The sequence below is a fragment of the Tamandua tetradactyla genome, chromosome 10, assembly GCF_023851605.1.
Source record: "Tamandua tetradactyla isolate mTamTet1 chromosome 10, mTamTet1.pri, whole genome shotgun sequence".
Taxonomy (NCBI): Eukaryota; Metazoa; Chordata; class Mammalia; order Pilosa; family Myrmecophagidae; genus Tamandua; species Tamandua tetradactyla.
Genome location: NC_135336.1, coordinates 33,470,184 through 33,495,865, shown reverse-complemented (window position 1 = coordinate 33,495,865; position 25,682 = coordinate 33,470,184). Strand labels below are relative to the sequence as shown.

At 37.3% G+C, this 25,682-nt stretch overlaps 1 protein-coding gene and 1 pseudogene across 4 annotated transcripts in view; both read right to left on the bottom strand.

Annotated features, from left to right (window-relative positions):
- CFAP44 (cilia and flagella associated protein 44) overlaps positions 1-25,682 on the bottom strand; it is a 152,837-nt gene that overhangs the window by 37,738 nt on the left and 89,417 nt on the right. For all 4 annotated transcript variants that reach the window (XM_077118366.1, XM_077118363.1, XM_077118365.1 and 1 more), the window contains 5 exons: positions 23,402-23,457; positions 23,072-23,234; positions 21,302-21,432; positions 17,855-18,051; positions 15,289-15,463 (listed from right to left, as the gene is read on the bottom strand). In XM_077118366.1, the coding sequence (XP_076974481.1) occupies positions 15,289-15,463; positions 17,855-18,051; positions 21,302-21,432; positions 23,072-23,234; positions 23,402-23,457 (722 nt within the window). The remainder of the gene's footprint in view (positions 1-15,288; positions 15,464-17,854; positions 18,052-21,301; positions 21,433-23,071; positions 23,235-23,401; positions 23,458-25,682) is intronic.
- LOC143648839 (leucine-rich repeat-containing protein 57 pseudogene) lies at positions 13,334-14,623 on the bottom strand (annotated as a pseudogene).

Genomic DNA, 25,682 nt, shown 5'->3' with positions numbered 1-25,682 from the left:
TAGATACATCAGAGAATTGAGGTCACAGGGCAAAACTCTGTCCTGAAAACAGGAGAAAGATGGGTAAAGGAAAACACAAATTATTTGGAGAAGAAACCCAGTAATAGAAACTCTCCTCTGGATCCAGTACTATTTGGAATACTTGAACTGTAATTGATGAATTTTGGAGGTTTAATGTGAACTGGTTTGAGAGTTAAAGACTCCGGGGTGGAGTATGAGGGCCCAGTCTTAGGGGACTTTATTTCCAAGAGCCCTGCCAGGTTCTCATAGTGAAGAATGAAGAAATTCCCCTTGTACTTACAGCAGGGGAAGAGGAAAAGTAACTATTTTGAAATATGCTCTTAGTGGTCTGTCTTCTTAACAAAAGACTGCCCTCAGGGAAAACTATTTTACCCTAGCTTAATTGACTTGAGTTCTATAGAACACTAGTCCCTTTCAGCTTCCCACTTGGGAGAAGGGAATACCAAATTCAAGCCCCACCAGCCTTACTGTCCTACCTGAGAGAGGGAGAAAAAAAGCTGAGGAGTTGTGAAGGTTACAGCCCTTCGAGAGAGGGTAAGGCTCTCTAGAAGAATGAGACCAAATCATAGGTTATATAATACTTCTCTTCCCTCCACTCCTTACCAAGACAGCAATAGGGATCCTGTATAGTAACGGGATTGAAACAAAAAGAACTACAAAGCTCAGACACAACAGGACACAAAAAGCAGGGATCTTAGAAGGAATTTAAGCCTCTAACACCTACAGTCACAGCAAACAGTAAACACAGACTAACTCCTAAGTCAGATAAACATAAAACCTCACATGAAACGTCCATTTTACATTTACCTTGGTTCATTTTACATGGTATATTATGTCCAGCTTCTAACAACAACAACATCAAAATCAAGGCATATAGGGTGGGCCACGGTGGCTCAGCAGGCAGGAATGCTTGCCTGCGATGCCAGAGGACCCGGATTTGATTCCCGGTACCTGCCCATGTTAAAAAAAAAATCAAGGCATATACAAAAGTAAACAATAGAACTAGACTCAGATATGGTAGAGATACTGGGATTATTAGACTGGATATTTAAAATAACCATGATTAGTATGCTAAAAATTCTAGCAGAAAAGGTGAACAACATGCAAGAAAGAGTGGGTAACATAAGCATAAAGAGGAAATTCTAAGAAACGATCAAAAGGAAAGTCTAGATGTCAAAAAAAAAACACTGAATCAGAAATGAAGAATGTCTTAGATGAATGTCTTGATAAATTGGACATGGCCAAGTGTTCTAGTTTGCTAGCTGCCAGAATGCAACACACCAGAGATGGATTGGCTTTTAATAAAAGGGGATTTATTTCATTAGTTCTTCAGAGGAAAGGCAGCTAACTTTCCACTGAGGTTCTTTCTTACGTGGGAAGGCACAGGGTGATCTCTGCTGGCCTTCTCTCCAGGCCTCTGGGTTCCAACAACTTTCCCCGGGGTGATTCCTCTCTGCATATTCAAAGGCCTGGGCTAAGCTGAGAGTGCTGAGACGAGATATGCTGAGCTGCTTGGGCTGTGCTACATCGCACACTCTCATTTAAGCACCAGACAATTAAGTCAAACATCATTCATTGCAGCAGGCACACCTCCTAGCCGACTGCAGATGTAATGAGCAACAGATGAGGTTCACGTACCATTGGCTCATGGCCACAGCAACAGAACTAGGTGCCTTCACCTGGCCAAGTTGACAATTGAAATCTAACTACCACACCAAGGAAAGAATCAGTGACATTGAAGTTACTGTGGAGCAAATTGTTATACAGTGTGTCATGGTTAGATTCATGTGTCAACTTGGCCAGGTGGTAGTGCCCAGTCTTCTGGTTGAGCCAGTACTGGCCTGTCTGTTGCTATGAGCCTCTCCTGTGGAGTATATCACAGCCTGCCCTATGGATTTGGGCTCTTCCATCCCCACAGTTGTCCAGCCAGCCTCTCCTGAGAATTCATTGAGGAACCTCATCAGAGTTACCAGCTTGTGGCCTGCCCTACAGTCCTTGGACACTTACATTCCCACAGTTATGTGAGACATTTTTATAAATTTTCTATCTACGGATATCTCCTGCTGATTCTGTTTCTCTAGAGAACCCTAGCTAATACAGCTTGAGTAATGACAGTGGGTAGTTCTTAAGAAACAGAATCTTAAAAATGGTTTTTTATGATTGGTTTTCTACTCTGACTGGACTCAAAGGCACTAAGGACTCTGTTTCCTGTAATCAGAATGAAACTGCCAATCCATGGGGTGAGCTGGCAAAAGAGATAGTCAAAATACCACCACTGGATTCTTCTAATGCTTCTCTTGTATGAAGCCAGGCTCTGGGGGGTAATGTTTTTGACAACTTTACAGAGTTTTGTGGAAATAGGAGGTATAGATATTGGCTGGTTGTTGCTACGTATGCTGTATACATTAATGAGGGAAAAGGATGAGCTGAAGGCTTCAAATGAGAAGTTTATGTGCAGTGTGATAGATGTAAATATTTCTATGTGTGCCCTGATTATTTCCTATAGTTGCAGACTTGAGAGCTCCAAAAATCAGACTCAGAATCTTACTGCTAGAGTAGCAACTTTACAACATCAGCTGAAATCTCAATCTTTATGGTGTCTGGCATTAAAGTAGGGACATTGATTGGAAAGGAGTGGGACCTTGAAAAATGGGATGGCAACATACGATAATGATGTTGGTGAAGAGGCTGAAATCCTAGGTCATGCTGAGTCTTTTATGGATAACCCTGCAATAGTCTGCCTTGAGGACATAGCCACCCTACCTGCAGCCTGCTCTGAGGAGTTGGCCTCCCAGCCTCCACCTGAAGGGATTAGTCCTAGAGTGATTAATCATGTTTCACCAGATGAAGCTGCAAATGAATGCCCTGAAGCAAATGGCTTGGAAGATACTTCTAATTCTTTTTATGACCCATCCCTACCACCCATCATTTCTTCCAGACCTATAACTAGACTAAAGTTCCAATAGGTTCCAAAAGGTGAGGGACAAAGTGTCACCCATGAGGAGGTATGTTATACTCCAAAAGAATTGCATGAATATACAGATAGAAATCAGGGGAATATGTGTGGCAGTAGATTTTAAGGGTGTGGGATAATGGTGGGAGGAATAGAAAGCTGGATCCAGCTGAATTTATTGATATGGGCCCACTAAGCAGAGATCCTGCATACAATGTTATAGCTCGAGGGGTTAGAAAAGGCATTAACAGTTTGTTTGGATGGATGGCTGAAACTTGGGTCAAAAGGTGGCTGACATTACCTGAGGTTGAAATGCCAGAACTGCCCTGGTATAGTGTAGATGAAGGGATCCAATGGCTTAGAGAGATTGGAATCTTAGAGTGGATTTATCATGGAAAGCCTGCTCATATGTCTGGAGGATGCACCTTTTACCAGAACTGTGAGAAATAAATTTGTGAGACTAGCGCCATCATCCCTGAAGAGTTCTGTAGTCGCACTTCTCTGCAGGTCAGATATTACTGTGGCAACTGCTGTCACTGAGCTGGAATCCTTAAACACTGGGGGTGATTGGATCCCGAGTTGCAGAAGCCAGGTGGCAATTGAGTAATTGCCAAAGACAAGGTGGATATGGTTATCATAATGAGCAGCAGACTCAAAGAAGGTGTCAAAATAATCTGACTCCCAGAGACTTGTGGCATTGGCTAGTAGATCATGGGGATACCTAGAAGTACAATAGATGGGCAGTCTTCTAAATTCCTGTTTGAGCTGTGTAAACAAAGAGTTCTAGGTCAAGTGAACAGAAGTCTAACTTGAATTACAAAAACACAGAGTCACGGCCCCTTAATCAATTTCCAGACTTGAAATGGTTTGCAGACCCAGAGGCCCTTGAATGAGGGGGAGGCCAAGTCCCTTTGGGGGAGGACCCTGGGTTACACTGCCACAAATTTATACTGTTAATCTTCCTACAAGCCTTACACAAGGAGACCGACAGCCTTTTACCAGGGTAACTGCATTGGGGAAAAGGAAATTATCAGGTATTTTGAGGATAATTAGACACTGGTTCAGAAGTAACATTAATTCCAGGGAACCCAACACATAACTCTAGTCCACCAGTGTAGGGGCTTGTGGAGATCAAGTGATCAATGGAGTTTTAGCTCAGGTCCATCTCACAGTGGGTCCAATGGGTCCCTAGACCCATTCTGGAGTTAGTTCCCCAGTTCCAGAATGTATAATTGGAATAGACATACCGAGCAACTGGCAGAATCCCCATAATGTCTCTCTAACTCATGGACGGAGGGCTATTATGGTAGGAAAGGCCAAGTGGAAGCCACTAGAACTTTCCCTACCTAGCAAAATAGTAAATGAGAAGCAATACCAGATTCCTGGAGGGATTGCAGAGATTACTGCCACTCTTAAGGACTTGAAGGATGCAGGGGTGGTAATTCCCACCCAATCCCCATTCAACTCTTCTATTTGGCCTGTGCAGAAAACAGTCTTGGAGGATAACAGTGGATCATTGTAAGCTCAACCAGGTGGTAACTCCAATTGCAGCTGCTATTCCAGATGTGGTATCATTGCTTAAGCAAATCAATACATCCCCTGGTTCTGGTATGCAGCTATTGATCTGGCTAACACTTTTTTCTCAATAGCTGTTTGTAAGGACCACCAGAAACAGTTTGCTTTCAGCTGGCAAGGTCAGCAATATACTTTCACTGTCCTATCTCAGGGATATATAAACTCTCCAGACCTATGTCATAATCTTGTCTGCAGGGAACTTGATCATTTTTCCCTCCCACAAGACATCACACTGGTCCATTATATTGATGATATCATGTTGATTGAACCTAGTGAGCAAGAAATAGAAACTATTCTAGACTTATTGGTAAGGTATTTGTATGTCAGAGGTTGGGAGATAAATCCAACAATAATACAGGGGCCTTTCCACCTCAGTTAAATTTCTAGTCCAGTGGTGTGGGACCTGTCGAGATATCCCTCCAGAGGTGAAGGATAAATTGCTGCATCTGGCCTCACCTATGACCAAAAAAGAGGCACAACACCTAGTTGGTCTCTCTGAATTTTGGCAACAATATATTCCTCATTTGGGTGTGCTACTCCAGCCCATTTATCAAGTGACCATAAAAGCAGCTAATTTTGAGTGGGGACCTGAACAATAGGAGGCTCTGTGACAGGTCCAGGCTGCTGTACAAGCTGCTCTGCCACTTGGACGATATGATCCAGCAGATCCAATGGTGCTGGAAGTTTCAGTGGCAAACAGAGATGCTGTCTGGAGCCTTTGACAGGCCCCTATAGGAGAATCACAATGCAGAACATTAGGATTTGGAGAAAAATCCTTACCATCTGCTGCAGATAACTACTCTCCTTTTGAGAAACAGCTTTTGGCCTGCTACTGGACCTTAGTAGATATTGAATGCTTAACCATGGGCCACCAAGTTACCATGACACCTTAGTTGCCTATCATGAGCTGGAGGTTGTCTGACCCATCAGGCCATAAAATTGGACACATGCAGCAGCACTCCATCATAAAATGGAAATGTATATATGAGATAGGGCCAGAGTAGGACCTGAAGGTACAAGTAGGTTATGTGAGGAAGTGACCCAAATGCCCATGGTCTGCACTCCTGCCACATTACCTTCTCTTTCCCAGAACAGAGCTATGGCCTCTTGGGGAGTTCCTTACAGTGAATTGACTGAGAAAGAGAAACTTGGGCCTGGTTTACAGATGGTTCTGCATGATATGCAGGCACCACCCGAAAGTGGACAGCTGCAACCCTACAACCCTTTCCGGGATGTTCCTGAAGGACAGTGGTGAGGGGAAATCCTCCCAGTGGGCAGAACTTCGGGCAGTGCACCTGGTTGTTCATTTTGCTTTGAAGGAGAACTGGCCAGAGGTGCATTTGTATACTGAGTCATGTGCTGTTGCTAATGATTTGGCTGGATGGCCAGGGACTTGGAAAGAGCATGATTGGAAAACTGGTGACAAAGAGGTCTGGGAAAGAGGTATGTGGATAAATCTTTCTGAGTAGGCTGAAAATATGGAGATATTTGTGTCCCACGTGAATGCACACCAGAAGGTGACTTCAGCAGAGGAAGGTTTTAATAATCAAGTGGATAAGATGACCTGTTCTGTGGATACCAGTCAGCCTCTTTCCCCAGCAACTCCTGTCATTGCCCAATGAGCACATGAACAAAGTGGTCATGGTGGTAGGGATGGAGGTTATGCATGGGCTCAGCAACACAGACTTCCACTCACCAAGGCTGACCTGGCTACAGCCACTGCTGAGGGCCCAATCTGCCAGCAGCAGAGACCCAAACTCAGCCCCCTATATGGCACCATTCCCTGAGGTGATCAGCCAGCTACATGGTGGCAGGCTGATTACATTGGACCACTCCTATCATGGAAGGGGCAGCGATTTGTTCTATCTGGAATAGACACATACTCTGGATATGGGCAGCACCTTTTGTTAAACTTTTATTTGAGTTTTCATGTTTGTTTGCTTGTTTGCTTGTTTGTTTGGGAAGTGCATTGCTTGGGAATAGAACCCAAGCATCCCACATGGCTGGCGGGAATTCTACCACTGAACTACCATTGGACCCCCCTGAACAACTGAAATTTGAAATAAAAAACACAAGCACCAAAAAATATGAAATACTTAGATACAAATCTAAGAAAATATATTCAATATCTATATGAAAACTATCAAACTCTGATTAAAGAAGTCACAGAAGATCTAAATAAATGAAGAAATAGCCAACATTCATGGATATTGTTAAGAAGTCAATTCTTCACAAACTGATATAATTCTTCAATGCAATCCCAATCAAAATCCCAACAAGTTGTTTGCAAATATTGACAAATTAATTTTGAAGCTTATATAGAATGGCAAAAGACCCAGAGCCAATGTAATATTGAAGAAGAATAAAGTTGGAGAATTGATACCATCTGTCTTCAATATTTACTATAAACCTACAGAGGTCAAGACAGTTTAGTATTGACAAAAAGATTAAACAAATAGATTAATGGAACAGAATAGAGAGCCCAGATACAGACTCCCAAATATAATCAACAGATCTTTGACAAAGGAGCAAAGGCATTTCAATGGAGAAAGAATATTCTTTCACAAATGGTACTGAAACAACTAGTCATCCATTTGCAAAAAAAATAAAGAAAAAAGAATCTAGACACAGATCTTACATCTTCCACAAAAAATCAACTCAAAATGCAAAACTATATAACTTCTAGAAGATAACATATGAGAAAATCTAAGCGACCTTGAATTTAGTGATGACTTCTTATACAACCTCAAAAGTATGATATATGAAAGAAAAAATGATAAATTGGACTTTATTAAAATTAAAACCTTCTGCTCTGTGAAGATCGCTGTTATGAAAATGAAAAGACAAGACACAAACTGGAGGGAAAAAATTGCAAAACCTACTTTCCGACTGCAAATAACTCACTCAATCCAATTCAATTCTGACCCCAACTACTGGGAGTTAGCCATATTCCACAGGTTAAGGACAATCTTCTATAGCATTATTCTTCAGGCACTAGTTGCAACTTTGGGGTTCCAGACTCCCTATACTTTTGGCCAACTTGCTACAAATTCGTGGATTCCCATACCCCCTCAGGTTTGATAATTCACTAGAATGACCGGCAGAATTCACTGGAAGTAGTATACTTATGATTATAGTTTTATTATAGTGATAGAAGCAGCCAAAAGAAGAAACACATAAGGAGATGTCTGGGAGGGCCTCAAACACAAACATCTCCTATCCATGTGGAGTCAGAAAGCATCACTCTCTTGACAGCAACAATATATTTTCTCAATCATGGAAGGTCATTGTGACTCTAAGTGTTCTGAGTTTATATGGGGGTCTCATTACATAGGCATGGTTGATAGAATCAATACCCATGTGGTTGAGCTCAATCTGCAGCCCTGTCTCCCAGAGGTCAGAGAGTAGGGCTGATATCATGTGGCTTAGAGCCCCAACACGCTCATCACACGACAGGTCTCTCTGGTAAGGCCAAGCCTTCCCCTCCGTGCCATACCCACCACCCACTCAAGACTGCAGGTATGTTTGGCCCTTACCTGTCACCGCATCAATATATGGACTATCAGGTATTTCCTGGGCTCAACATGCAGAACAAAAGACACTCTTGTCACAGGAAATTCCAAAGATTCAGAAGTTCCTTCTGAATTCCAAGAACTGAGGACAAAACTAGTCAAGTTTTTCATTGTACTGCACTGACAAAGGACTTTTATCCAAAATATACAATGAACTCTAAAGGCTCAATAGTAAGAAAACAACCTAGAGCAGGCCACATGGCTCAGCAGGCAGAGTTTTCACCTGCCTGCTGGCGACCTAGGTTCGGTTCCCGGTACTGCCCAGGTTAAAAAAAAAAAACAATCTAATTTAAAAATGGGCAAAAGAGCTGAACACACACCTCATCAAAGAAGATAAAAAGATGGAAAATTAGTATATGAAAAGATGCTCAACATCATATATCATTAGACAACTGCAAATTAAAGCAATAGAATACCACTACACTCTTATTAGAATGGCTAAATTCTAAAACACCAGCAACACCAACACCTGGGGATGATTTGGAGCAATATAAAAAAAGAAAACTACACATCAATATTCCTCATCAATATGAACACAAAATTTCTTAATAAAATATTAGAAAATTAAATTCAGCAATATATGCAGGGAATTATACAACATGAACAAGGAAGGTTTATTCTAGCAATCTAAGGCTCATCCAATATTTGAAAATCAATCAGTGTAATTCACCACATTAATAAGCTAACGAAAAAAATACATGATCATATCAAATGATGAAGAAAAGCATGTGACAAAATTCAACACCCATCCATGATAAAAACTCTCATTTTTTTTTTTTTTCTGGACCGCCGCGGCTCCCCGAGGGTCAGCAACCAGCGCCAATGCCCGCCAAGCCGCGACAGTTCTTCGTCTTGATAATTTACAAAATACCTATAGCTAACATTGTATTCAATGCAAAAAGACTGAATGCTTTCCCCCTAAAATTGGAAACAAGGAAGCCAGCTCTCATATGGACATTCCAGCCAGTGCAATAAGGAAATAAAAGGGCAAACAGATGGGAGAAGAAAAAATAAATCTGCCCCTATTTGCAGATGACATGTTGTCTACATAGAAAATCCCGTGGAATCTAAGAATAAGAGAGTTCAGTAAGGTCATGGAAGAGTACATAAACATGCAAAAATCAATTGTATTTCTATACTAGCAATAAGCACACAGACATCAAAATTAATTGATATTATTTATGATCAATCAAAAAGAAAGAGGGTGGGCCATGGTGGCTCAGCAGGCAGAGTTGTCGCCTGCCATGCCAGAGGTCCCAGGTTCGGTTCCCGATGCCTGCCCATGTTAAAAAAAGAAAGAAAGAAGAAAGAAATGTGTAAATAAAACAAAACATGCTTGGGACTTCTATGCAGGAAAAAAAAAGTGCTGTTGAAGCAAATTAAAGATCAAAGTAAATGAAGAGATACACTGTGTTCATAGATTAGAAGACGTCACTTTTCCCCAAATTTATATACAAATTTTACAAAATTTCCTGTCAGAATTTCAAAAAGATTATTTTAAGTGTAGACAAAATACTAAATTTTACATGGAAAGGCAAAGGAACCAGAATAGCTAAAGTAATTTTGATAAAGAAAAAATCCAATTTCAAGATTTACCATATAGCTACAGTAACTACAACAGTGTTGGATTGGCAGAGAGAAAGATACATGTATCAGTGGAACAGAATAGAGAACTCTGGACTTGGCCTTTACAAATACGTCCAGCTGATTTTTAACAAAGGTACATAAGCAATTCAATGAAGACAGTCTTTTCAACAAATGGTCTGGATGAACTGGACATCCATAGGCAAAAAAAAAAAAAATTGAATCTTGACCTAAGTCATATATATACTTAATGTAAAAATTAACTACAAATGGATTACAAACTTATATGTAAAACTATAAACCTTTCAGAAAAAAAATGGGAATCTAGAATTAAGAAAGCAAAGAGTTCTTAGACTTGATACCAAGACAAAATCCATAAAAGCAAAAATTGTTAAATTGAACTTCATCAGAATTAAAAACTTTTTTGCTCTGTGAAAGACCCAATTAAGAGAATGAAAAGAGAAGCTACAGACTGGAAGAAAATATTCACAAATGGGCTAGTATCTAATATATAAAAATAATGACAGTTATTTTTGGTTACGATTCAGAGAAACTGGATCACTCACCTACCACTGGTGGAACTATAAAATAGTACATTCAGTCTGGAGAATAGTAGGTTCTTGAAGAACTAAACATGCCACTACCTACAGGTGACTCCACATTTCTGGGCATTTGTCCCAGAGAAGTGAAGAATTATGTTCATAAAAAATCTGTCTATGGAGACAGATCTAAGATGGCAACTGTGGAATGGGAAACCACCCCTACTTCTTACCCCCCACCTACGGAACAAGAGAAAGCAGAATCTCATCAGGAGGTTGCTAACCCAGGACACTATATTAAAAATGCACTAGAGAACAGATGGGTGGCTTTGGTTTTTTTGTTTTGTTCTTGTTTTTGATGTTGTTCATTAAAAATTCTTTATTTAGTATATTCTTTCAGCCAGAGAAAAAACAACCTATGTTTATCATTTTAAAATATTGTAGCAATGGTTTCTTGGCAGATAATTTAATCAGTGAAGTTATATATTCTAAATGGAGAAAAGGGTTACCAGAAACAAGATACTATTTGTAATAAAGGTTCAGGAAAATCTTGATTATTAAAATTCATTTTATCTTAAGTGTTGCTTATACCGTTTTAGCTCTTCAGAGACCTCTACTAATAAAGCTCCTGCAATAACAAAGAATTTGTTACTGCAGCCCTGGGGATCATCTCTTAGTGTTGTTTGGTGCTTCTCTGATAAAGCATACTTTTAATCAAGACAATGATATACGTCCTAAATTCCAAGGATAAACACTGCAATTGAACTGATGAACTGGAACAAAATAAATTCTTAGATTAACCATAGCAGCCTCTCATGAACTTTGAATTTCATAAAAATATGAAGTACTAACAAAGAGGTGGAATGGCATTTGACTATATGGATGCTCACACATTGAAACCAAACACGAAATTGACAGCTGTGGTGTGGAACCATTGTTAATAGGTAGCAATCCCTCACCATGTAAAGAGCAACCGGCAATTGTTTTCTTTTTTTTTTTTTAAACTTTTTAATTGTATAGTATAACATATATACAAATCAAATAAATAAATAAAAAAACAATAGTTTTCAAAGCACTCTTCAACAAGAAGTTACAGGACAGATCCCAGAGTTGGTTATGGGCTACAGTACCATCATCTCAGATTTTTCCTTCTAGCTGCTCCAGAATATAGGAGGCTAGAAGGAATAAATTATTTTTTATTACCACAAGAGACTTTTTTTCTTTCCTTTGGGAAAAATAACATATATACAAAAAAGCAATAAATTTCAAAGCACAGCACCACAATTAGTTGTAGAACAGATTTCAGAGTTTGGCATGGGTTACAATTCCACAGTTATAGGTTTTTATTTCTAGCTGCTCTAAGGTACTGGAGACTAAAAGAACAATCATATTCATTTATTAAATTCTGTCTTCTCTGTATAACTCCACCATCACCTTTGATATTTTTTTCCCTTTTTAAAATTTTTTTTTAACTTTGCAACTGGTTTCTTAAAGCCAAACTAATGATGGTTTTATAGATCAACATTGTCCAGCGCTCTATCCATGGCTCTAAATGGGAGACTCTTCCTAGCTCTTCCTATCCCTTTTCCTTTAGTTTATTTGAGGTGAGCCCTGAAACAGAAAAAGATCATTGAGTGAGATATCTCTAGGAATATAGCCTCCTGTGCTGGTTTGAATTTGTGGTGGACCCCAGAAAAGCCATGTCCTTTAATCCTCATTCAATATTGCTGGCTGGGAGCATTTTGATTGTTCCATGGAGATGTGACCCACCTAATTTTGGGTGGTAGCTTTTGATCAGATAGCTTCCATGGAGTTGTGACGCCATCCATTATCCTTTAAAAGAGGAAGCATTTTGGAGAGAGTCCCTTTTTTGAGAATGATGACAGAGCCACGAAGCAGAGAGCCCACAACACCAGAGACATCTGGAGATGAAGAAGGAATACTCTCCCAGGAGAACTTCATGAACCAAGAGGCCTGGAGAGAAGCCTGCAGATGTTGTCATCTTCACCATGTGCCTTTCCAGTGAGAGAGAAACCCTGAACTTCATCGGCCTTCTTGAACCAACTTATTTTTCCCTGATGCCTTAGATTGGGCATTTTTATAGACTTGCTTTAATTGGGACATTTTCTTGGCCTTAGAAGTGTAAACTAGCAATTTATTAAATTCTCCTTTTAAAAGCCATTCTGTTTTTGGTCTATTGCATGCCGGCAGCTAGCAAACTAGAACACCTCCTTGTTGCCAATATCCTTGACAATGAAAGGAATCTTTGATTCAGCCAGATTCCAGCAAAGATCTTGTAAGGTTACCATACTCCCGGAGAACATCATGCAACTTCTTTTTGGTAGCTGTAAACCTCTCCATGTACTTATCATAGTCTTCCAGTTTTAAAGTTCTTTAGCTCAAAATGATTGCCTTCCATAGCAAGCAGACAGATCTGGGAATCATGGAGGATGCTATGTGTAAGCACACTGAGTTCAAGACAGTTTTCTTCCAGGCAAAGAACTTTTTTTTTTTTTTTACTATTTTAAAAATATTTTTTATTAATTAAAAAAAATTACAAGCAAGAAACACAAACATTCCCAACACATACACTCAGCAATTCACAATATCATCACATAGTTGCATATTCATCATCATGATCATTTCCCACAACATTTGCATCAATTCAGAAAAAGAAATAAAAAGACAACAGGAAAAAAAATTTTACATACCATACCCCTTACCCCTTCCTTTCATTGATCACTAGCATTTCAAACTAAATTTATTTTAACATTTGCTCCCCCTATTATTTATTTTTATTCCATATGTTCTACTCATCTGTTGTCAAGATAGATAAAAGGAGCATCAGACACAAGGTTTTCATAATCACACAGTCACATTGTGAAAGCTATATAATTATACAATCATCATCAAGAAACATGGCTACTGGAACAGAGCTCTACATTTTCAGGCAGTTCCCTCTCCATTACATCTTGGTTAACAAGGTGATATCTACTTAATGCGTAAGAATAACCTCCAGGATAACCTCTCGACTCTGTTTGGAATCTCTCAGCCATTGACACTTTGTCTCATTTCACTCTTCCCCCTTTTGGTCGAGAGGGTTTTCTCCATCCCTTGATGCTGGGTCTCAGCTCATTCTAGAGTTTTTCTCAATCCCTTGATACTGAATCTCAGCTCATTCTGGGATTTCTGTCCCACGTTAGTCAAAGAATTTTAGGTGAGGACAGCAAGATGTCTTCACTGAGATCGGAGATATCTGGTTCTGATTGAGCTTGAGTTCGATGGATGACCTGCAGCTCTCCCACTATGTCAGGTATACTCTGATTCTGGTTCTTAGAGAGATCCACAACATCCAAGTGCAGGAGACCACAAAGTTGGGGTGCTAGTGCCCAGAAATGGTTCTCAGAGAGGCCCAGGGTCTTGAGAGTGGAAGGTTGCACAAAGGTAGATGGCAGCTCTAGCAGGTAACTGTTGTTTATTAGGTATCTGTAGTTTTTCAGATTGCATAACTCATTAGGCAGAAGTCAGTTTGTTGTTGTATATTATGGAAAGGTTCTTCAGCAGAGTGAACTTTCCTATCATCATAGACAGTAATCTCTCCATCTTATTGTTGGACAAGCTGATGGTCCTGAGATTGCCCATCAACTTCTGAAACTCTGAAGGGAACTTGGTCAACCCATATTCCTTGAGCTGAAAGGCATCCATTTTCTATGCCATTTCTACAAGAGCACGGAGAGCACTTCTTCCATACTAGTGCTGTGGCTCAGGCCCCTAGTTCCCTTCAGTTCACAAACAGCTCAGCAATAGAAGACACATTACCCATGCTGGCCAAGGATGACCTCCCTGGGCTTCCACTCAGGAGAAACCAGTGCTGTTTTTTTAAAAATGATAAAAGCAAAAGCTGACAAGCAAACCTTCAATTGATCTCTAAGTTTGATACTGTTGAAGATTCTGGGGCTCTGTATACTTTGTATTACTAAGGTTATTTTGCTTTGGTTAAAAATGGCTCAAGTTGAGAAGTAGTCCCATTCATATTAAGACAGTGTACAAGACGATAAATAAAATCTATACCGTGAATTACCTTTCAGACAACTAGATTTGTCCTTTTATTTCTCCCTCTCTATAGAAGGAATATGTACCTCTTATTGAAAGACAGTCTCCATTGCGTCTTCTCTTATAGTGTTTTCATATAAACAGCATAAGTTTGGAGCACTAATTTGAGCATTATGTATATATTTTAAATAAATTGAATAGATAGCATTAAAAAAAGCCTGAACATAAATATTTGTAGCAGCTCTATTTATACATCTAAAACTGGAAATTACTCAGTTTCTTTCAAGTAGTGAATGGTTAAACAAATTGTGGTACATCCGTACCATGCGTATACTGCTCAGCAATAAAAAAGAGCAAATTATTGATACATACAATCACTTGGATAAATTTCTAGACAATTATGCTGAGTGTTAATAATAAGTTGGTACATGCGAAAAATACACCTAATATAAACTATAGACTATAGTTAACATTACTATTTTAATATTCTTTCTTCAGTTGTAGCAAAGGTACCACACAAATGCAAAGTATCAACAAAAGTGGGTATATGGGAATGTTGTATTTTTCATGACGTTTATGTAAACCTACAATTTCTCTAACTAAAAACTGATAGCAAGTTTTTTAAAAAATACAATCAACACTGAGTTGATTAACAAAATTGAATTCCTGGACCTGAAATCAAGGATCATAACCAGAATCATAGAAATTCCCCCAAGATATCACCATCCCAAAAGACCTGTCTGACCTGTCTTTAATATCTCCATCTTTGTTTCTATTTCATTCACTTTTTAAATTTAAATAAAAATGTCAATAGAGTGGGCCACAGTGGCTCAGCAGGCAAAGTTTTCACCTGCCATGCCAGAGACTCAGGTCTGATCTCGTGCCTGCCCATGCAAAAAAAAAAAAAAAAAAAAAGCCAATTTACATAAAGATTTTTTCTAATATTTAAGACTCTCATATTAAAAAGATAAGAATGTAGGTAAAAACTCACAGTTCCTCCCATTCTTTTTTCCGCTGCTGTATCTTCTGTTGGGCCCTTTCAGCTTTAAGTATAAGTTTCCTCGTTTTCTCAATTTGATTTTCCACCATAATTTCACTTAAGGTTTTAGGTCGAAATGTCTTCCCTTTTTCTATAATTGATTCTTCTGGGATGCTAATACTTGTACCTGTCCAGAGCATCAATATTTTTTTTCAATTTTTTGAGACATAAAAGCAAAATTCCCAAATATTGCTTTTAACTTGGGACATTTAAAAAAATCTAGAGAAAATAATGAATCTGTAAATAAAAGTATATATTAAGTAGCTACTATGAATTCAACCCCATAATAAATACTGTAGAATGCCAAAATAAAGGAATCCAAGTGTCAATTCTTGCTCTTACAGATATTATAAAAAGATTAGCAATTACAAGCCAGCAATCTTGCTACTTGGTATGTACCCAGAAGATTGGAAAGCAGGGATGCGAACATACATTTGCACACCGATGTTCATAGCAGCATTATGCACAATTGCCAAAAGATGGAAACAACCCAAGTGTCTCAACTGATGAATGAATAAACAAAAGTGATATATACGTATAATGGAATGTTATTCATCAGTAAAGAAGGAATGAAGTTCTGAAGTATGTGACAACAATGGATGAACCTTGAGGGCATTATATTGAATGAAATAAGTCAGACACACACAAAAAAACAAATTTTGCATGATCTCACTAACATGAAACTAATTATAATATGTAAACTCATAGACATAAAATCTAGAATATAGGGTACCAAGAGATAGAAGGAGGCTAGAGAATGGGGAGTAACTACTTAATATCTGCAGAATTTTTTAACTAGATTCAATTTAAATGTTTGCAAATAGATAGAAGTGATGGTAGCACATTATTGTGAGTGTAATTAACAGCAAGGAATTGTGTATGCAAGAGGTTGAAAGGGGAAGTTTAGAGTCACATATACTACCAAAAGAAAAGCTAGAGGTTAAAACACGGAGCTGTATAACAGTGAATCTTGTGCTGGACAATGACTGTGATTAATAGTACAAATATTAAAAAGTTATGAACTAGAGCAGATGTATGACATCTGGAGTTAATATTAGAGTGGTGTATGGGGAAAATGTATCTATTGCAAACTATGGACTATAATTAACAGCATCTTAATACTCTTTCAGCAACAGTAATAAATGTATCACACCAATACTAGGGTTCAATAATGGAAACAAGGGTTATGGGATATTTGGGGCTTTCTTTTTTCTTGTTTCAGAGTTAATGAAAATGTTCTAAAATTGTGGTGGTGAATGCACAACTAGGTAATGATATTGTGAGCTAGTGAATGTACACTTTGGATAGATTTTATTGAATACGAATATATCTCAATAAAATTGCATTAAAAAATCAAATCACAAATGTTGGACTATTGAGTGTTGGAAGGAAAAAAAAAGGCTGACAAGATAAGATATGTAAATTAAACAATTAGAGACCAAGATAAATGGTGATAGATACTGGGAAGCTGGGAAGAAATGTTTATGATATGATGGTGGGGGTAGGGGAGACAAATGGGTCCTATTTGACATACAAAATTGAAGATGGTATGTATAACTTAAGTGGTTTGTGACCAATTAAAAAGTTGAAACCACACAATCAAATCTATGCTTTTGAAACTATTGGCTTTATCAATTAACGAGTATCTACCGGGGAACCGCCCTTTTTATGCTCAAGCTACTATGAGAATCATAGATACTTTGAACATACATGAGAAAAATGAAATATTAATATGTAATAGTTATATTTCAAATATATGCATTATGGAGAAGGAAGAGTTTAATGTGGCCTGGGTGGTCAGGGAAGGCTTTCTAACAAAGCTCAAGCTGGATTCCCAAGAGCGCTAGAATTCAGAGAAGAGTGGAATGAAGGTGTCACTTCAGCAGAAGCCGGGTATGGAACAGTCAGGCATAATTAAGGAATGGCAAGCAGGACAATCAGTTAAATATTTATGTTGAGTAGTATGAGGAGGCCCTATTAGAAATGTAGACTAGGAACAGATTGTGGAAGGCTTTAATGCCAAGAAAACGGTTCTCATGTATTCTCATCTTATTCATTCTGTTTGAAGCAGATGTTCTTGAAAAATAGTTTGACATGCAATATTCTGCCCCATACTCTCAGGTGAACCTGGCCTAGAAACCAGTGTTTGAAACTAAAACACTGACTAGAAACAAGTATCTAGGGAAATCACAAATATATGAATAGTTGGAAGTAGGAAGTAAGAAAACAGTAGCATCTGTTTTCTGACCCACTCTCAGTCACATGACCAGGAGGGTTTTCTTTAGCAGCCCATATCAAAGAAAAAAGCTGGCATGGAATATTTTTCTAAGAAAACATAGCCTCTCATTTTCAGCGGTATCAGATACCCGTGATCTCTCTTGATTATTCCAAGAGGAGACCATATGGGAAAAGGGAGTTCAAGCTACCACAGAGGGTTCAAAGGTTCTTCTTACAAAAAAAGACAGTTCATTTTTGAAACCTTAATAAGATTAATAAGCCTCCTTATCATTCAGTCTACCTGTATCTCTGTGGCTTTCCTTTCTTCCAACTCCCTCTTTTTCAAGCCTCTCCAATTTGCTCAGTCTTCTCTCTGATTGACTTGTTCTTTTGCCTTTGAAGTATTTAGAGGGCTTCACAAGCCTGTAGGAGGCTATCTTGTGGGCACTTTCTATGGCATAAACCACAATAGCATCACTTTCCAGTGAATCTCGAAATCTGAAAAAAATATAACAAAATAATTGCAATAGTCACTGTTTTAATCATTCTGCATGACTATTAATTAATAAAATAAGGCAGAGTACCAGAGGGGAAACTGCTGCACAGAGAGTTCCAGATCTGCAGAGTTCCTTGACTCAAGGTATGTACTAATGTCAGGAGCCTACTTGAGGTTGAGGAAAGAACCAGCAGAAAGGAACAAGCAGAATAACTGCCAGACTTCATACATGGTTGGGATAGTTTGTGTTTCCACAAGTCTCATAATACATGGAGCACAGGGTAGAGTACTCAGAAGAGGATTTGGTCTTAGTAGTCGGGAAAAATTACCCTCAGTTTGAAGCTGTTTTGATCTTATCTGAAAAAAATTAAAAGTAAGCCTCAAAGAATCAAACTATTTTCAAGTAACTGAGTCCCAGAACAAAACTCAAGAATATCTGAAAGTATACAAAATATCCAGCACAAAGAAGGCACAATTTGTGGTGTATGGTGTCAATCAAAATTTACCAAGCAGAAAAATATGACCCACAATGAGGCGAAAAGTATCAATTAAAAGAAAGAGACTCAAACACGACACAGATGATATAACGAGAAGACCGGGTATTTCAGTTTGTAAGCTTCTGGAATGCTATACCAGAAACAGAAAGGCTGTTAAAAAGGGAATTTATTAAGTTGCAGGTTTACAGTGCTATAAGGCCACGAAAATGTCCAAATTAAGGCATCCAGAGAAAGATGCCTTAATTCCAAAGAAAGGGCCAGTGAAGATCGGGGTTTCTCTCTCAACTGGGAGGACAGATGGTCATATTTGCTAGCTTCCTCTCCTCATTTCATAGGGGTTCCCCAGGGGCATTTTCCCTCTGCATCTCCAAAGGTCTCTGGCTGTGTGGGCTCCGTCTCCACTCTTAAAGGGCTCCAGTAAGCAATCCCACCTTGAAGGGGTGAGACACATCTCAGTGGAAACCATCTAATCAAAAGTTACCACTCACAATTGACTGGGTCACATCTCCATGAAAGCAATAAAAAAGATCCGACCCAGCAATATTGAATGAGGATTAAAGAGCATGGCTTTTCTGGGGCACAAAACAGTTTCAAACGAGCATACAAAGATTTTTAAAGTTATTATAATATATTCTGTAGATCAAGAAAGTAAAGAAAACATGAGCATGTTAAGGTAAGCAAAGTCCTTGCTATCATAATTGGAAGTCAATAAATAATGACTATAATAAGTTTCTGTAACTATATTCATTTAGATATATAGTATTCTGTAACTATATTCATTTAGATATATAGTAGTAATTACTAAAAGAAATATTAAAAGTGATTTTCTTCAAGATATACTATGTTAAGGATTAAAAGACAATATTTTTAAGGTGTATGTTACTTCTAAATTGGGCTATGAATCCAGTGTAATTCCAATAAAAATCTCAACCATTTTTTGGTGAAAATTTATGAGCTGATTCTATGCAAAGGACCTAAGCAATCTTGAAGAAGAACAAAGCAGGAGGATTTACACGAATGAATATCAAGATTTAATTAAGACAGTGTGACACTAGCCCCAAGACACAGACAGACCACTGGAACAGAGTGAAAAGCTCACAAATGGACTCATGACAAATGTGGTGACCTGGTTTATGACAAAAGTTCCATTACAATTCAGAAAGGAAAAGTTTTGTTTTTAATTAATGACACTAAGTAAACTGAATATCCATATAGAAACAAATGACACTGGATCTCTATCTCACACCATTCACAAAAATTATTCCAGACAGATGATGGTAAACAAATAGAACTTCTAGGAGAGAAAATGTAGGAGAATTTTTTCATCACTAAGGAATAAGCAAAGACTCCTGAAGTAGAAAACAAAAGCACTAATCATAAAGAATGATAAATTGAACTTCACTAAAATTTAAAACTTCTGTTCAACCAAAGACACTGTTAGGAAAGTTAAAAGTCAAGCCAAGGACTGGAAAAAAAATTTATTCACACACACACAAACACACATACACACATACAACAAACGACTCAGATCCAGAATATGTAAATAGCTTTTACAACTCATTTTTTTAAATGAACAGAAGACTTGAACACTTCAAAAAAGGGGATATATGATGAACAATAAAGACATGCAAAGCATCATTCAGCAAGGCAATACCAATTAATGTCACACTGAAATATCACTTATAAAATAGCTGAAATTAAAAGGACGGGCAATACTAAGTGACGATCAGCATGGGGCTCAATTGGAATTCTCATACATTGATGATCAGAGTGTAAATTGGTTCAACCATTTTGGAAAATTGACAGCAACTAATAAAGCTAAATATTCATATAATCTATGACCCAAATTTTCATTCTTAGGTATAAAATCAACAAAACAAGTGCTTATGTCCACCAAAAGACATGTTCAGGAGTATTCCTAACATCATTATTCATAATAGCTCCAAGAATGGAAACAAATTCAAATGCTCATCAATAGTAAAATGGATAAATAAACTATGTAATGAAGTATTACAAGGCAATGAAAAAGAACGAGCAAGTGCTACATGAAACAACATGGGTAATCTCAGATATGATACTGAATAAGAGAAGCCATATGCAAAAGAGTTTATACTGCAAGTTTCATTTATATGAAGTTCACAGCAAAAACTACTCTATGTTGATAAAAATAATATGTTCACCTTTGGAAGGTGAACATATTTGCTGGGAAGAGAGCATGAGGGAACTCTCTGGGATGATGTAAATGTTCTATAGTGTTTATCCACATACAAAATTATCAGGTTATTCAATTAAATAATATATTTTCCTGTATATAAATTGTATCTCAGTAAAAAGGGAGGAAAAAAGTAATTTCTTCCCTGAAGTCAAACTGGTGGATAAGAGAGATGGGACAGAAAGCAGTTGTATTTCATTTAAGTCACTTGGTTCTATTGATTTTTAAATTTTTATACCTAGTTGCTCATATATTAATTTGATCCAAAGTAATTTGTCAAAAACAGAAAGTAAATATGCATTATGTAATTTGATCTGTAAAAACCTAAAAGTTAAACAAATTTTCCAGATTTAAACTAGGAAGGAGTAAGCACAAAGATCAGGAAGATATCAGTGGTAGTGACAGGAGGATTCTTTGAGAAAAAGAACCATTGGGTACTCCAAGTTACCTCTTAGGTGACCACTTCTGCCAAAGCTATCACAGACTACTATACTCACACATGTCCTCTCAAGCATCTTAACATGCAGGAAATTTGGATCCTACCTATTCTGTAGCTTCATTAGGCCAAGTTGATGCTTCTCTTTTTCCCAAGCTAATTCCTTTTCCACTTGTCGAATTTTGTAAGTCGTTTTTCTGTTAATCTCAGCACGTATTTTGGAATCTAGATCAAAATCCTGCAGATAAATAGGTTTGTTCATCAAAATTGGTACTTTGGCAATGACATCACTAAGTTCTGGCTGAATATCCCTTACCAAGGGGACCACTTTCTTCCACAAAGCTACTAGGAGCCTCATATTTCCTACTTTTGCCCCTGGAAAACTATCAGAGCCTTCATTCACACCGAATTGTGAATAGTAATTATTCATCCAAGAGGTATTTGTATTTTAAGTTATAATATGTGTATAAAAAGTTTAGCCATAGCAATTGCCTCAGTTGTTGTTTATTTTTAAATAGCTCATCCATATTCTGGAAGTGGTAACTTTTTTCTTAGTAAAACTGAATAAAGTTCTTTTCAATTAAGGTTCACTAATGAGTTAGATTTCACCAAAGTATTTTATACATGAAATTTGCTAAGTGCTTATAGAAATACAGGACTACATCTCCTAGGGATATATTTAGCATAATAAATTCTGGATTTCTATTTTATTAGACTCTTAGCAGTAACTTCATTCAGAAGAAGTAAAAAATGAAAAATTTAACCATAACAGATAAATGGGACTTTTCAATAATTTACAAAAGAAAAAATATAATAAAAAATAAGCTTGTGCAGGCAACAGTGGCTTAGTGGGAGAGTTCTCGCCTACCATGCCAGAGACCCAGGTTCAATTTCCAGAGCCTGCCCATGTCAAAAAAATAAAAATAAAAATAAGTTTAAACAATTTGGCCATTGTCCCCACAGCTATACTAAACCATCATTTACAAACTTTATGGCTCAACCAGGTACTATTTTCTCAATAAGTCTGATATCATAGAAACGGAACCACAGAGGATAAAAGTATACATGTATTTACCCAACAGTTGGATATCTTAACTAGGTACAATAAGGTCAATAGCCAGATTCAAACTTTTACCACAGAAAAAATTATGGTTTTTAACACCTGGGAATATATTTACTTATATACACTTGTGTGTGTGTGTGACTGTCATGGTCAGGGACATGTGTCAACTTGGCCAAGTGGTGGTACCTGTTTTGTCTGATTGGGCAAGTGCTGGCCTGTCTGTTGCAACGAGGACATTTCATAGAATTAGATCATGATCATGTCAACTGCATCCACAGCTGATTCCATTTGTAATCAGCCAAAGGGGAGTGTCTTCTACAATGAGTAATGCTTAATCTAATCACGGGAAGCCTTTTAAGGAGGATTCAGAAGAGACAGTTTGCATGCCTGCTTCGGCTAGTGAGCCTCTCCTGTGGAGTTCGCCCAGACCCTCCATCGGAGTCATTGGCTTCACAGTCTGCCCTGTGGATTTTGGACTCTGTGTTCCTGTGGTTACATGAGACACTTTTATAAATTTTATATTTGCAAGTGTTCCCTGTTGATTCTGTTTCTCTGGAGAACCCTAACTAATACAGTCACTGAAAAAAGCGAGATGGCTAAATCCAAAAGTAAACTTTATATAATGTAAAGAGGCTTATCAGCATCCAAACCAAGTTGTGTGTCAAGTTCTATAGCAAATTATTTGCTGCAAACACATTAGCCAGATAGAGAAGTTTAAAGACGATTTTAAATGTTTCTACTAGTTGGTAAAATAGTAATCACGATTTAGAAAGGGCATATGTTAAAATTAAAATCAAATTTATTTTAGACTTACTTCCCGTGTAAACTGCATATGCTTTGGTAATTCTTCATTCATTTTTAGTAGTTTCCCAAATTCATTCCTCAAAACTCTGAGTTGTTCTCTCTTTCCAGCCTTTATCTCTTCCACTTCTTTCATTAACTTGTCATGTTCTCTTTTTTTCCTGGCATTCTCAATACTGAGCAGAGAAATTTAAAAAGTTAACAGGTTCAAATTCAGTAGCAGCATAAGAACAAATTTATTATTTGATAATTTGGAAATTCATATAGCTTGGTTAATTTCTGTAAAATACTGGTTTGTTTTGCAAAAAGTCAGGTCTAGTATATTTTATCAAAAATTCCATACCTGTAGGCTTTGGGATCTTCAATATCTTCTGGAATTATCTCTGTTTCAATTCCAAACTATGGGGAGAGGAGAAAAGCATTTACTCATATTTAGCACTTTCAATTTCATAGTATTTCCCAGAAAATATCTAATAAGAAACAAATTGAAATTTTTCTGCCAATTTCTAATCATTGTAGATCTGGGAAAAAAAATCTTCAAAAAAAAATAAATTAGGGGAAAAAATGACAGTTGACTAAATGTATTTATTTTGGCTTCACTTAAAGGGGTAAAAACCAAAAAAGTCTTGAAACCTAATCATGCATATGACAAATGTTAATATCATCCTAACTACCCCGATCAAAAATGTGAATTACTAATATTCAGGTGCTATTAACAAACAACATGATCAATTTCTAGATCATTTATTTCAAAATACTGTTTTTAGGATATCCTTTCCTACATGCACAATTCCAAAAATTAGTTCATTTGCATGCTATGAAGACTTTAAAATATATGTATTTTAAATTTTAAGTAACAATTTCAAATAATCAAAAGACAACATACAGTCGGAAATGCACAGATTCATGTGTTGCAGAATAATATAATTCCCCTCCTTGAGAAAGAAAGAAGTGAAATCAGAAATATAAGTCTCCTTTTAGAAAGGAAATTAGTCTAAATTAAGGGGAACTGTGAAGTCAATCACTTAAAAGTACTTTGTTTATTCAGGTGCTGTTTAAATGTTTTAGTCTATGCTGTTTAGAAAGAAGAATTATAACCCAGAGTGCTAAACAAAGAGTCTTAGTTTGCTAACTAATCAGGTCTTAAGGAGAATTAAGCTTACGTATCTTGCATTCACTTCTCTGTTTTGCTTTGCTGTCTTTTATTGTAAAGAAATAAAGGCTGTCTTTTGATCAAGTTGTTTTTATTACAATACCAGTCTTTATTCATATGAAATGTAAACCTACATATTTTTATAGAAGTGGAGGTTTATGACTTTACTACAAGTGAAGTCACAAAACATGGCCAATGTAAGGCAGTGATGCTTAATAAATTGTACTTACTGTTAATTGCTTCAGACATAAATTGTGATTTTTATTTGTTTTTAAATCTTCCGTGGCCCAGAGCCAAATCTCTTGGTTCTCTACTATCTGTGTGATTTCCAGGATTTGATACTGCTACTATCAACTATTTCCTGGCTAGAGCTGTTCACAATACATTTGAGTTAAATAAACATGCTTTTAATAGATTCAAAATATATGCCAACAGCTCACCTGGCTGCACATTAGAATCATACGGGGATGTTTTGTGAAATACTGATTCCTGGTTCTCACCTTCAGAGATTCTGATTTAATTGTTCTTTAGTGGGGTTCAGGCATCTGTACTCTTAAGGCCACTTTCCCCAACCCCAGCTATTTGTGAAGTGCAGTAAGGTACTGAACCTCAGACCTATAAAGATCACCACACCCTCCCTGCCCACATACACACAATTCTTTCTGATTTTGCTCTCTTAAAGCAAAGTCTGCTTCAGTGATTTAAGAAACACTGATTACGTTAATAAATAGGACACTATGAGACAAATGTGGAATGGATTTTTTCCATGCAGCATGGATATCTTTAGAGCAGGTTGGCAGTAAGCAGATTTTCTTCTTGTTTATACAAGTCCTATTTGGTAATTCCTCTCCCTAGAGCTGCATCTCTTCAGACAGTGGCCCACTGTCAAATTTTACTATTAATAGAAATCAAAATTTACCTGCTCAAATCTTCCTTACAATTTTTATGTGTTCTTTTGAAGTTGGCTATCTATTAAATAGGAAGTAAATATGTTTATAGGAATGTTAGTTAAAGACTTTTAAATACAATTCCTAATCCTTAGGAGCAATTTTAATGGCTACTAAATAGTGACTTTATCCAGAGGGACCATTCTTAGAAAATTCAGGTCCTATAACAGGGCAAAAAGTTATATCTGAATCCTCAATCCTAATCACAAAGCCAATAATCTATTCTGCCTAATAAAATAATTTATAGTGAATCTTTGACCACCAACCACATTTGTCATTTCCTAATAAAAAAGACAATACTATTTTTACATCCCCTTTCAAAAGCGCACAGTATGGTACACATTCTATATTTGACCCTTCAATGAATGAATAACTATGTGAAAAGCAAATTATATATCTGAAAAAAATTGTGCAATTTGAAAAAAAAGGAACCTTTGATCAAGTAAGTAAGTGGTTCAGAAAAACTGACACATTATGTTTTAATTTGGGGAATTCTACACTTTTCATAATAAGGACAAGTCAAC